Here is a 14,466-nt window from a genome sequence, read left to right as displayed (position 1 = left end):
AAAACCAACCAAACAACCAAATACAGATATAGAACAAGATAAATAAAACATATTTCAAAATCACGACTGTAGTTTTTCTGAATGGAAGCATCCAATGAGAAGAGAACCACAAAGAAGATAGATGAAGAACAAGAAATAGTGGAAATATCTTTTTAGATTTGTTCATTACTTGTTATTTTATTTAAGATAGTGTTACAGGTGACTTACTGATGGTTTTATCTGTTTATTGGTATAATTATAACATCTTATTTCCTATTTGCTTTTATTACATAACAAAATAAATCTAAACTATCATTCTTTACTCATAATGTGATTATGGAACCCAAAAAATTTTTCTTAGCCTCCAGTGTCCCATATCTGGCTTCTGAGGATTGGGCAGTAGGCAGTCCCTGACACCTCACAGAAGGGTACCTCTAGCCTCCAGCCCTGCTGTGAGTTAGATTCTGGTGGCCTTAGGTCACAAAGGCTGTTGCTAAGTGCCAGACACAGAAAAGACTCAGCTGCTACTTTGGAGTCTGTATTGCGTTGGGGAGTGCAGTCAGACTATCAATGGCAGGATACCAGCTCTGGTCACCATGGACCCCCCTAGATGAGAATTTGCAATGGCTGCGGAGAACAACACCTACATTTGCCTCCAAACATCCTTTTAGGGTCTCACCTTTCTTTCCACAGAGCCCTTCTGATCTTGAAGTACATCAGTGCTTTCATGAAGTTGCTGTAGTCTTAGAGAGACCCAGGACGGAAGCTGTGAAGAGCTCAGAGTTATCTGGCCACCCACCTGATCCCCAGAGAGGAACAGCAGCCAGGAAGAAGCGAGTGATTAAGAAGCCCCAGCCCATCCGTCTCATTGGATTGGATTCAGTCTTTGGCAGGGTTATTACCATCCAGCCACCCAGGTGGACTGGAACCTTCAGAGTTTCTGAAACATCAGCCTTCAGCAAAATTGTCAGTAAAGACCAACAGTGGCCCACTGGCCTCAAGGAGCAACAGATTGAGATGACAATGGCCATGTGCAAACAGATGCTACGCTCGATTCTTCTGCTGTATGCAATATACAAAAAGTGTACCTTTGCCTTGCAACACTCCCAGTAAAGTGTTTCCATCTGATCCCAGTACTTCACACAATACTGTATGGTATGTACTGGTGCTTTCAAATTCCTGTTTGTATAAGTCAAACTGTAACCTCATATTTGATATTTTGCCCTTCTGTCAAGCTATAATTGCCTAGAAGTTCTGCTCCTTCCTTTCTCTTCACAAGCAGGGCCAACAAGACTGAGCAAGGAAGAACATTTCTGTTTGAAAGCTGAATGGACATTTAAAAGTTAAACTACCATCCATCATCATGCTCATATGGTACTGAAGAGTCAGACAAACCACTCAAGTCAGCCAGTCCAGTATGAACATACTCAAGCCCCAAAGATAACTGAAGAGGTTAGGGGAGAAAAGGGACTTTATATATACATATATATCAAGACATGTATGATTTTCTGACTACCAGAAGATGAAGCAATCAAAAGCCAAAATCTTTGTGTGCGTTAAGGACCAATTTGAGAACAGCTGCCATCATCAAACAGATTATGACCACAGAAACCTAACCATAGGACCCTAATATCAATGTGGGTAAAAATGTTAAAAAATATTAAGTAATCCTTACAGCCTGACAAGGATTAAATTGATAGCAATTTTGTGACTGGACATTTTGTTGGAAGACATAAGCGTTCCCACATTAGCTTCTGGTATTCTAGTTCCAATAAACCATCATTGTTTTATTCAAGGGGAGTTTAGAATTTCTTATTTCAAACTGTAATTTAGTCCTAAAAGCAGAACTCTTAAACAATTAATCAAAAAAGACTTGTAGTTTCACCCTATTGTAACTGGGTTCTGTTAAAATTGTGAGTTTAAAAATTGTCCTTTGGATGTCCCATGTTCTATGATTGGAGAGCTCCTAGCTCCAAATGTTCAGATGTGAGTACATAGCTTGTAGTAACTATAGAAACCAGGAAAGTAAAAGGGAACTATAGCCAGGATAGGGGGCTTGGGGAACAATAGAGAGGGGAACGGCAATGTGTAAATAATCTGATTACAGATATGGGAAAGGGGGAGTCCTTAGTGAATGGGAGTGAATACAAAAGAAAGTAGAAAGAAGGAAAAGAGGATGGTAGAATACAGGATACAGTGCTATAACAGAAAATGGGAGGGGGCTTCATATGGAGAGGGAGGGAGGTAAATACAGAAGAAGAAAGGAGGAGGGCAAAAGGAAATAGCAGGATACAAGTGATCTGGCAAAGTGCAGGCTCATTAGGAAAGGGAGGTAAATACAGGAAGAGAAAAGAAGGTAAAACAATATAGATGACTAAAAAAGATAGAAGAAATCATACTATTAACTATTTACCTAAAAATCCCTATAACACAGGTACTTAAGTATATAAGTATAGACACATAGTTCTAATGAACTGTTCTCATCTGAGCTGGTGGTGCTTCCTCAAAGAATCGAAGACTACCCAATAAAAATCCCAATGCCAGGTATGGGGAGCCCTCATTGAATCCTTGGTTAGGGCTGCCTCAACAAAATATAGCCTATTGCTGTTGTCCTTGGTTAATTCCCAGACGCAAAAGGTAAGTCTCTATTGCTGAAGACAACATGCACTTCAGAAATTGGCTCCAGAGGCCCATTAGGTAGAACAGACCTAATTTACTCATCCTGAGGTCTAGCTTTCATGGCATCAGAAATTGCCATACAGGCTTCCAAAGAAGAGAGGCAACTAAGAGTCCCATCCAACTACAACACCTAGGAATCAAGTCAGAGGTGCCTCTACTGACAATGGGCTCAAAGTTCTCACATCAATCCTTAATTAAGAAAGTGACCTAAAGGCTTGACTATAGCCTGATCTTATGGGGTATTTTTCTCAACTGAGACTCCATACTCTCTGATGATTTTGGCTTGTTTTGTTGACATAAAATTAGTCAGTAAAACTGACATCTTGCTCACCTGACTCACAAACATATTGCTTCTCAAAACTTTTCCTTTCTCATTTATTCCCAACATGGCATGTTAATATTCATATCACAATATAAAATACAATTTTTTAAAAAAAGTCCCCCAGTTCTTACAAATTCAAACACATTAAAACTCCAGTCTCTTTATATAGTATCCCACAATCTCCTTTAAAAGAGCAAAGTCATTCCTCTGTAGGCTCCTGTAAAAATCAAAATTAAATGAAATAACTTCTCATTTCAAGAGGGAAAGAACCAGGGCACAGTCATAATCTGAACAAAGCAAAATGGAACTCCATCTATAAAAATAACTCAATGTGCAATGTCTGGGATTCATTCATGATCTTGTGGGTTCATCTAAAGAGCTTAGGTTGCTTCTTTGGCTCTGTCCTCTACAGCACACACAGCTTGTCTGGCTTCTAAGCTCTGGCAGGCTCCACTCCACTACTGATGCTGTTCTTGGTGGTTGTCCCATGGTACTGATATCTCCAAAATGCTACTGTCTTCAGCTGCAACTGGGCTGTACTTCATGGTGTACTCTCCTAGGCTTTCTTCATGGTGCCAAACTTTAACTTTCCTGTATGACCCCTAAGTCCTGGGTCACAAACTGCTACTGAGGTTGTATCTTCACCAATGACCTCCCCTGTCCTTTCACAGTGACAGGCCTCAGCTGCTCTCCATGACCCCTAATGTTTTCAAAACCAGTACCACCTGGGTGACTCTTATAGTACCAAGTTCAGCTGCAGCAGGAGGTAAACCCTTAGCCATATCTGGAACACAGTTTCTGTGTGCTGACCCTCTAAAAACACTTTATAGAAGATTTCACCTTAATGATACTGGTCTCTTCCTAATCACCAGTTTTTCAGCATGAGCCAACCAACATTGAATATCCCAGAAAAGCAAAAGTTTCACACTAGCAGTTCTAGTATCTTCTTAATCACAGCCGATTCTTCAGCCCCAGCTAACCAGAACCACAGCACTTCAGTTCGAAATAACAGCCTGATAAACTTCCAAAGCCCTTAATAGTTTTATCTTCTAGACTCATACGTAACATCTCACCAAGATTTGAACACTCAATAGCTTTTATAGCACAAGGTTCCAAAACCTTTCTACCATCTACCCCCAAGCAACATGGTTAGGTCTGTTACTCCAGATACCAACACAAGTCCTGGTTAAGGTTTATATTGCTAGAAATAATGTTGATGAAACACTATGACCAAAAGGCAAGCTTGGGAGGAAAGGGTTTATTTGTCTTACACTTACACATCACTGTTCATCATTGAAGGGCATCAGGAGAGGAATTCAAACAGGGCAGAAACCTGGAGGCAGGAGCTGATGCAGAAGCCATAGAGGAGTTCTGCTTACTGGTTTTCTTATGGTCTGCTCAGTCTGCTTTCTTATAGAACCCAGGACCGAGAGCCCAGGGATGGCATCACCCACAATGCACTGGGCCCTCCCCCATAAATCATTTATTTAAAAAAAATTCTCTACAGGTTTACCTGCAGCCTGATCTCATGGAGGCATTTTCTCAATTGAGAACCCCCACCTTCGATGATTCTAGATTGTGTCAAATTGACATAAAATCAGCCAAGAAACAACATCAGTGACAAGCATGGTAGAATAACCTTGTAGGTGCAGAAAGACAAATATCTTGGCAATAAACAGTGGCTCTCTAGTTGGACTTAAGACCCACTCAACAAGAATACCATGCCTGGTCCTAGAAACCTAGCTAACTACTCAGTACTAGTGAAGTCATGGATACTGGGAGAGAGTCTATAACTAATAATATACTAAATCAGCATAATCCCTAACAGCAGTCTATAAAAATTTATCTGCATACCCATAGATAGGTTTAGTCTTCAGCCCTCATTAAGGACGCTTCTCTTTGAAACATATGAAGATCACTTCAAAAAAAAAAAAAACCCTATAATCAATATGTAAAGTTATAAAGCCCTGTCCTAATTGATACATCTACAAAACACTCCCAATCCTAAATCTCAGGAACCACTGTGGAAGAGAGGGCAGAAAGATTGTAAAAACCAGAAGACCAGCGAATTTTGCTCTGAGATTGTGTCTGCTAGTAAAATTAGAGGCTACACCCATAAAGTCTCATCAACATGACCCCCAACTGTGAGCTGAACACCAAGGAACTAGTCAAAGTGTGTAGGGAAAAACCCATGACCAGATACAAGGAACTGTAGACAACTAAATAAAGCTGGGAGCAGAAGAGATGGCTCTTCCCCAGGGAAAAGCATACCAATTGGTTGTCTAGTGCCAACTGGTCAGCCCTAAAAACATTACATACAATAATGTTACAATGCATACAAATAACATTATGTAGATCCTCCATATGATCAAAAGGTTATATTTGGGAATACTGATGTATATAGAAACATATACATAAAATGAATGCAGTAAAAATTGGTGAAAAAAGAGGCCATTAATCTGAAGGAGAGCACAGAGTGGTACATGAGAGGCTTTTGAGGGAGAAAAGGGAAGAGAAAATTTTGTAAATTAAAATAAAATTTCAAAAATTAATAAAACCAAAAAAAGTTCTAATAAAGCACAGAAATTTTCACTGAGTGAAAGGGATCTCTTATTAATCACAGGTGATTTTTCAGTTCCAGCTGATTAGCAAACAGAGAGTCCCAACTCAAAATGTCACCCAAACATCCCATATCTATGTTTTTATTTAAGTCCTTTTTTCAACTTCATGAGTCAGGACTCCACAGTCCACATTTATCTTGGTATTACTGTCTTCCAAATATCCAGTAGAGTATACCATGAAACTTGGACCACTCAATGACTTTTCTAGCTCAAAGTTCCAAACACGTATGCAATCTTTCCATAAAACAAGATGGTCATGTCCAACACAGCAACGTCCCACTTCTCTTGGAACCATGTGCTGTTCCAGTTTTATTCTGTTGCTGTGATAAAACATTTTAACCAAAAGTAACTTGAAGAGGAAAGGGTTTATTTGGCTAATACTTCCATGTTACAACCCATCATGTAGGGAAGGCCAGGCAGGGACCTGAGGCAGTAACCACACTCACAGCCTTATTCACAGCTTTTTTTATATACATGTAGGACCACTTATTCAGGAAAAGATGTGGCCTACAGTGGGATGGACCTTCCTACATCAATATGCAATTAATTGAGCAATTCCTAAATTGAGGTTTCTTTTTCCTGGGTGAGTCTAGGTTGTGTCAAGTTGACAATAAAAGCTAACAGTGGCTAATAGCTATAGAACAGCTCAAGTCAACAATTAACCATGTCTTGGCTGCAGTGGTGTCTGGTTGTGGGAAGCCATGGCAAGGCCTTATTCTTGGCAAGCACTCACCCTTGGCTCTCCTATCTACTGTTCTTCTTTCTGCTTACCTTCCATGATTCACTTGCTGTATTTTCAGTACTCAGAACTCAAACAAGGCCTCATAGCAACCCACCTTAGTAACCCTTCCTCCTGATCTTTAGATTTAGCCAACATCCTGCTGGATAGATGTTTTTAGAACTCCTGGTAATGGCAAGGCTTTGTGAGAACAACAGGTATGACCTAGTTAGAACCCACAGCTGCAGCCAGCTTCCTCCACCTGCAAAGCTCCTTTACCTTCCTGCCCCTCCCCATATCCTGTTTTCAGAGTACATAACCTGTGTGAACAATAAAATCTTTGCCAGCTTGATCAGAATTCTTGACGTGCTGTGCCTCCTTATTTTCTCACGCATCTCAATCCTCTTCACAGGGTCTAAGGGTCCCACTTGATTGTCCAGCTGGACTGGACATCTGGTAAGTACTGAGACTTTTGTTTTCCATTAATGTCAAAGTTTCTTTCTCAGGAGTGTCTGGTGCTGTTCTGTGTGAGTTCTCCTACAGTTTTGCCCAGAGTATGTGACTACCTAGTTCTTCTACCTCAGTTCACCCTTATTGTGAACTTCATATTATAAGGTAGAGAGGTCCTCAGCCTTTTTCTCATGTTAATATCACAATGTAATTTATGTAAGAACAAAGAGCATTTTCTCCAGAGAACCCCAAGTGAACCAAAAGCAACATGTGCATAACTTGGTAGTAATACTAATTGTTATTCCCAACCTATGCCAGCCTCATCCATCTTAAACATCAACATATGTTTCTTGTCCTCCAGGGTCTGCTCAGAGATGTGATAAGGAAATCTTGCCTTCCTCTATGGAGGAAAATAAAAGAAAACTCTGACTATATGCCATAAACTATAATTTAGATGGATTAAAGGCCTGCAAAGGAATGGTGAAACTTCACATTAAATAGAAGAGACTGTGAGAGAATATATTCCTCATAAAGAATTGTAAAATGACTTTCAAAAACAAGTCTTAGTGCAAATATAACTGTGTAAATCTTTATTCATATATTACGAACCTTTCTGTGTCACAAATAAAACAATGGACAAAGTTTACAACTAATGTACTGGAAGAAGATATTTATAGTTCTCCAGTGATGACCTTCTCTCTCCACAATAAAATGCTTGAAATTAACAACAACAACAGCAAGAAAAGTAGAAAAGTTTATTGAAAATAGCATTTCACCAGAGATAGGGGAGGAGCTCATGTGGCCCCACCTCCTTGAGGGACAGTTGGCATTTAACAGTGGCTAGGGCAAAGGGTATCATTTTCTGTAGTGGTGACACCACTGAAAAGTAGTTGAGTGTTCCACTCATGATCATACAATCAATCCCAATTAAACTCCTGGTTATACATGGACATGAAGATTGGAGTGGGCCTTCTTGTGAAGAAGTGTTTTAGCAGAAGAAGGAGGGGGATAGGAGAAGATGATGGGAATGAAAGTTCTGAAAATCCACTATCTCCAAACAAATAAACATACAGTAAACAAAGAAAACATCAGGCCAAAGATAAAAGGAAATAAGAAAATTAACAGACAAGGAAGCATTCAACAAACATAAAAAGAGAGATACTTATAATCATTGGAATTCAGAGGCTATAAATGAAAAATAATAGAAAATAGAAACCCATCAAATAGGCAAAGCAATGATGAATCTGGATGGTGAGTAATATTAAACTGTTGGTAGACTAATATGAAGTAATGCTCTGTGAGAATGTAGATAAGGTAAAGCCATCTTAGTCGTGTGTGTCTGTGTGTGCATGTGTACACTTGTCTGTATTGATATAATGGGGGTAAATTGAGGGTGTTCCATCTAGTTTTGGTTAAAGAAGGAAGTTAAACGTCCATCATTGGGGAAATAGTGATGAAGGCAGATGTAAATGATGAAATATCATACAGTAATTGCAAACTAGGAGTCTACCAGGGAGTTTGTAGAACAACATGGGACATATATTTTCAGTAATAGCACAGTAGACATACAAATTATATTAATTGAAATGAGATTCATTCTTAAGTTACTATACACACAATAAATATCACTGTGTTTTTTCAAGATTATATTAGACAATGTGCCTGCTTATTTAATCAGTTTCTTTTCTTCCTTCTTCCCCTCTTTCATAACTTTGTCCATTTGATTTAGCCAGTTGTGTCTATGAATATTAGTAAAATCCAACTGCAAATGTTTTTCTATGCTCTAGTCATGCTGTTGTGGAAAAACCATTTCTCATAAAAATAGGAGTTAGGAGGCTGAAGAGATGGCTCAGTGATTAAGAATATTGTCTACATTTTTAATAGACCCACTTTCAGTTACCAGCACCCACACAGTAGCTCATATCCATTTATAACTGTAGCTCCAAGGTATCTGATACCATCTTCTTGCCTTTATACACCAGCCATGAATATGGTTCCCAGCTATGTGTGCAGGCAAAACATTCATACATACTAAGTTAAATTGAATTCCAGCTTTAATTCATGGTAGTCTGATAGGATTCAATTTTTTTGATTCTGTTGATGCTTGCTTTGTGACCAAGTATGTGGTCAATGTTGGATAAGGTTCCATGAGGTACTAAGGAGAAGATATAATCTTTTGTGTTTGGGTGAAAGATTTTGTAGATATCTGTTAGATTCATTTGATTTATAACCTTTGTTAGTTTCAATATTTCCCTGTTTAGTTTTTTTCTAGATGACCTGTCAGCTGGGGAGAATGGGGTGTTGAAGTCTCCCCCTATTGATGTGCAGGATTCAATGTGTGATTTAGCAATGTTTCTTTTACGAATGTGGATGCATTTGCATTTGGGGCATAGCTGTTCAGAATTGAGACATCATCTTGGTGTATTTTTCCATTGATAAGTGTGAAGTATCCTTCCATATGTATTTTGATTACTTTTGGTAGAAAGTCTATTTTATTAGATATTAGAATGGCTACTCCAGTTTGATTTTTTGAGGGGGGGGATCCTTTTGCTTGGAAAACCTTTTACTTTTTTAAATTCTGAGGTAATGTCTATATTTGTTGCTGAGGTGTGTTTCTTGTATACACTAGAATGATGGACCCTGTTTACACATCCATTCTGTTAGCCTGTGTCTTTTTATTCAGGGAATTGAGACCATTGATGTTGAGAGATATTAATGACCAATGATTGTTAGTTCCTGTTATTTTGATGTTTTTGGTAGTACTCTGTGTGTGTGTGTGTGTGTGTGTGTGTGTGTGTGTTTGTGTGATTCTATTCTTTTGGATTTGATGGTGTGGAATTATCTATTTCTTGTGTTTTCTTGGGTGTAGTTACCCTCATTGTGTTGGAGTTTGTCTTCTGGTATACTTTCTATGGGTGGATTAGTGTACTGAGAAAATCAACAAGGTAGACAAGCCCTTAGCCAAACTAATTAAAGTCTTTAATTTCTTTTTTTAAAAATTTCTTCCCTGACCCAGTGATCACTGAGTAGAGAGTTGTTCTGTTTCCATGAGTATGTAGGCTTTCTGTTGTTTCTGTTGTTGTTGACATTCAGCTTTCTTTGTGGGTGATACATCCAGCAGTGTTTTATTGTTTACAATTATTTGAACTATCTCAGCTCTTTTGTGCTTCCACATAACTTTTTAAAATTTTATTCTTAAATGTTTTTAATGGAAATATACTTATAACACTTCCCTTTCCATTTTTTAAATATGACTTAATTTGATGACTCAAAAAGTCACTCAATTACCATGTAGACTAGAATGGATGAAGCCTTAAAGCTCCTTCAGGGCTATCTTGGGATTCTCAGACTGAAATTCTCTATTCGTGGGAGCTATTTTCTATGTAAAGAGTATTGGTGTTTTCCTGATTGCTGTGCTTGGAGAAAGCTGAGACTTACAGAATTGTCCCTAGATTTGACAAGACTTGGTATACCCAGATGATTTCTCAGATTAATGACTCCATGTGAGAAGAATTAACAGACCTGTGTCAAGGTGCAGTTTATTCTGACTCCATCATCACCTGATTTCAAGTTCTTGGGAGCTTCCACATGAGAACAACCTAGCTGAGCCCAATATCACCTCCAAGAGAGTTGACAGAAACTGGTTCTTTAAGTTACCAAATATTAGGTTGCTCTTCATTGGTTGTTGCTTTTATTTTGGCAATTCTGGGGGATTGAATGCAGGACACTGTACATGCTAAATACATGCTCTGTACCTGATCGATGTCTCTGGCCCGTTGAGGTGGTTTTGTTGGACCTGAAAGTCTCAACTCTGGGATACGCAGTGCACAGAGACACGGAGACCGAGATTGATGCAAACAGCAAGAGGAATTTTTATTCCAACATGTCAGAGTCACTTCATTCTCACAGGAGGAAGGACCCCAAATTTCTGAAGCACACACCTTTTATACTTTAGCATAGGCAGACTTTAGCAACAGCAAAACTTGCTTAAACCTAATTGGATACTTTACTTAGCCTTTAAACTTATTGGCCACATTCAGGCAATTATTTCTGGTGGGCTATGCTTATCCAGGCCTGTGAAGGGTACAGCTGGTTACTATTCAGTACATTGTGTGGTTTTTCTCTGACTTGTTTTTTTAACTCTGTCCCTGCTACCAGGAACAGCCTGACCAGTAGGGTGGTTGTGTGTCTAAAGGCCCTTTCTGTTCCCTTGGTTATTATGGGGAATTTATCAGGATGGTCTCACAGTTTCTAATGATTCAGTAGGTATGCACAATGTGTTTTCACTTTGTCAGTACAAAAAATGGGAAAATCTACAGAAACTACAGGAGAACTTTAAAAGCAACCTAGCAAGTATTGATTCAAGTATCAAGGAATCAAAGCATGGTGTGGTTTTGAGGAACTGGTATATTTTGATCAAACATACTAAAAGAACATCAATTATAGTTCAAGTCAATGAACATGATTTCAAATTACCTGGGAACCATGCTATTGAGTGTGTAGAAATGAATTCCTCTAGTGCAATGATAATCATAACAGAAATGTTAATTAATAAGCTAAGAAAACCTAAATCAAAGCATAGATAATTTCTCTTTGATCAGGAACAGAGAAAAATTATCTACCTTAATGTGGAGGCCACTGCATGCTCAAGCTCTTGATTTAGAAGGAGCTTCAGTTAAGAGAACTCTATAAAGCAAACACACTGAACTTTTGTTAGGTAATGTATTGGCTGGTTTTGTGTGTCAACTTGACACAAGCTGGAGTTATCATAGAGAAAGGAGCCTCTCTTGAGGAAATGCCTCCATGAGATCCAGCTGTAAGGCATTTTCTCATTTAGTGATCAAGAATGGGAGGGCCCATTGTGGGTGGTACCATCTGTGGGCTGGTAGTCCAAGGTTCTATAAGAAAGCAAGCTGAGCAAGCCAGGGGAACCAAGCCAGTAAATAACATTCCTCCATAGCCTCTGCATCAGCTCCTGCTTTCTGACATGCTTGTGTTATAGTCCTGACTTCCTTTAATGATGAACAGCAGTGTGGAAGTGTAAGCTGAATAAACCCTTTCCTCCCCAACTTGCTTCTTGGTCATGATGTTTTTTGCAGGAATAGATACCTTGACTAAGACAAATTGGTACCAGCATAGTGGGGCATTCCTGTGACAACCTGACCATGTTTTGAGGAGGACTGTGGAAGGACTCTGGAACTTTGGGCTAGAAAAGCCATTGGGTGTTAAGAGCTCTGTGGGATGGTCTGTAGGAGCTTAGAAGATAATGTTGAGAACACTGCAAACCATGGAGCCCTGTCTTGTGAAATTTCATAGGGAAGATTACCATGGACTCTTATCAGGGTAGTTGCTGTTTGGATTGTGAAGATTCTGTGGTTTTGGTTAGCTGGGGCTGAATAATCAGCTGTGATGAACAAGACCAGAACTACTAAAGCACAACCTTTGCATTACTGGGACTATTGATGCTGGTTAGCTGGAGCTAAGAAATTAGTGGTGATTAAGAAGAGACAAGCATCACTGAGGTAAAATCTTCTGGTGTTTTCTGAGAATACAGAGGCTGTGTTCCAGAAGGTTGTACCTTGTGCTGTGGCTAGACTTGGTAATGTGTACGAATCACCCAGGTGGTACTGGTTTTGAAGGCATGAGGCCATCATGAAGAACAGTTGAGGCTTGGTACTATAAGAAGCTATGGAAGGCCCTCAGTGAAGGTACAGCCCCAGTTGCAGTTGATACCTGGGACTGAAGGGATCATGCAAAGGAGTTGAGGCTTGGCACCATGAAGAGGGCCTATGAGAGGTTATTGGTGAAGCCTAGTTGCAGCAGGAGACAGTAGTGTTTTGGAGATGCCAGTACCATAAGATGACAAACAAAAACAGCAGCAGCAGTGAAGTACAGGCAGCTGGAGCCTAGAAGACAAGATGAGTGCTACAAAGGGAAGAACTGGAGAAGTGACCCAAGCCCTTGGAGGAGCCCAGAAGATCGTGAGTAGATCCCAGACATTGGAGGGTTAGAGTTTGATTTTGCTTTTGATTGTGACTGTACCCTGATATTTTTCCCTCTTGAAGGAGGAAAGTATTTTTGGTCAAGCTCTCACTTTGGAAGGAGCTTCAGTTAAGAGAACTCTATAAAGCAAACACACTGAACTTTTGTTAGGTAATGTATTGGCTGGTTTTGTGTGTCAACTTGACACAAGCTGGAATTATCATAGAGAAAGGAGCCTCCCTTGAGGAAATGCCTCCATGAGATCCAACTGTAAGGCATTCTCTCAATTAGTGAACAAGAATGGGAGGGCCCATTGTGGGTGGTACCATCTGTGGGCTGGTAGTCCAAGGTTCTATAAGAAAGCAAGCTGAGCAAGCTGAGCAAGCCAGGGGAACCAAGCCAGTAACACCTCTCCATGGCCTCAGCTTCAGCCTCCTGATCTGCTTGAATTCCAGTCCTTACTTCCTTTGGTGATGGACAGCAAGGTGGAGGTGTAAGCTGAATAAACCCTTTTCTCCTCAACTTGCTTCTTGGTCATGATGTTTGTGCAGGAATGCAAACCCCAACTAAGACAGGCAACATGGCATGGAAATTGTCTTGCTATGGCATGTATAGATTAAATAAATTTCAATTTGTATTCCATCACCAGGAACCAAATCTTTTCCTCTCCAGTTTAGTCTCACTTCCTTAAAGCTCAGTGATGATGACAATATGACATAGTCATATTGCCATAGCAACATATTTTCAGGCTTAGGAACAGCATGATGAACATGGCATTGGCAGGTCTTGCCCTTCTGCCCATTCCCTCTGCCTTGCTAAACGTCATTAGATTACATTCCTAAAGATAGCCCCAAGGTCTATTTCTTTATTTGTCCACTTTCTCCTCCTGAGGCTGACTGCTATCAAAGTGTTGAAATCTGGCAACCAAAAGCCCCCTTTGGTTCACCTAATTAACACACCCAATCAAAATTAAACCCCTCATTCTAACATGAAGTTTCCCCTTTTATCTTTGTAAACTGCCATTTGCCTATGAGCTGAGTCTGTTTCCAGATAGTCCTTTGTCCCTCCCATCTTGGGACAAATACCCTGACTCCTCTCCCTTGCTCTCTTTCCCTTTTTTCTTTTCCTCCGTCTCCTGTCTTTGTCTCTTATTCCTTGCCCTTTGTCCCTCTGGGGCAAGTAAATTTCTTTTGTCCTGAGAACTTGGTCTTGAGGGTCCTAAGCAGATACTGATCCTTTCATACCATATTTAAGAATTCTATTTGCAGAAAATTTATGTTGGGGAAAAAAAGCTTTAATTTATTGCCATATTTGATTTTCAAAATACTCTGTAAGATACCTCTTCTGCAGATATTACACACATTTTTTGTAATTTTCAGATATTGAGGTTTCTTTGCTTTTTTGTCATGAACAATATAAGTAAATGCCTACCCCACCCTCCCACCCAGTTATATACCACCATAGTTTGATTTCTCTTGTGGAACTCATTACTATCTTATAATGCTGAAGTTCTTTTGGAAATATTAATCAAAAGCTTTATGTGTAGATTTAACTTTTACAACATAATTTAAATGATTTAACTTACAAGACAATATATAATGATATAAAGGATCCTGGGTATTAAATTGAATTTATTCTTCACTTAACATGCAAGTCTCAAACTCGACTATGCTTTAGAATCATATGGAAGACTCGATAATTCACATTTCTAGATA

The 14,466-nt window shown here is 39.4% G+C and overlaps 1 protein-coding gene across 1 annotated transcript; it reads left to right on the top strand.

Annotated features, from left to right (window-relative positions):
* The first annotated feature begins 549 nt into the window (after positions 1 to 549).
* LOC117693987 (FANCD2 opposite strand protein-like) lies at positions 550 to 1,667 on the top strand. The gene has a single exon (XM_034484703.2). The coding sequence runs from the start codon at positions 550 to 552 to the stop codon at positions 1,090 to 1,092; it is 543 nt and encodes a 180-aa protein (XP_034340594.1). The 3' UTR covers positions 1,093 to 1,667.
* Positions 1,668 to 14,466: the final 12,799 nt, after the last annotated feature.

Source organism: Arvicanthis niloticus, chromosome X (assembly GCF_011762505.2).
Source record: "Arvicanthis niloticus isolate mArvNil1 chromosome X, mArvNil1.pat.X, whole genome shotgun sequence".
Lineage (NCBI taxonomy): Eukaryota > Metazoa > Chordata > Mammalia > Rodentia > Muridae > Arvicanthis > Arvicanthis niloticus.
The sequence above is the reverse complement of the archived record's forward strand: the minus strand, read 5'-3'. Positions and strand labels throughout refer to the sequence as shown.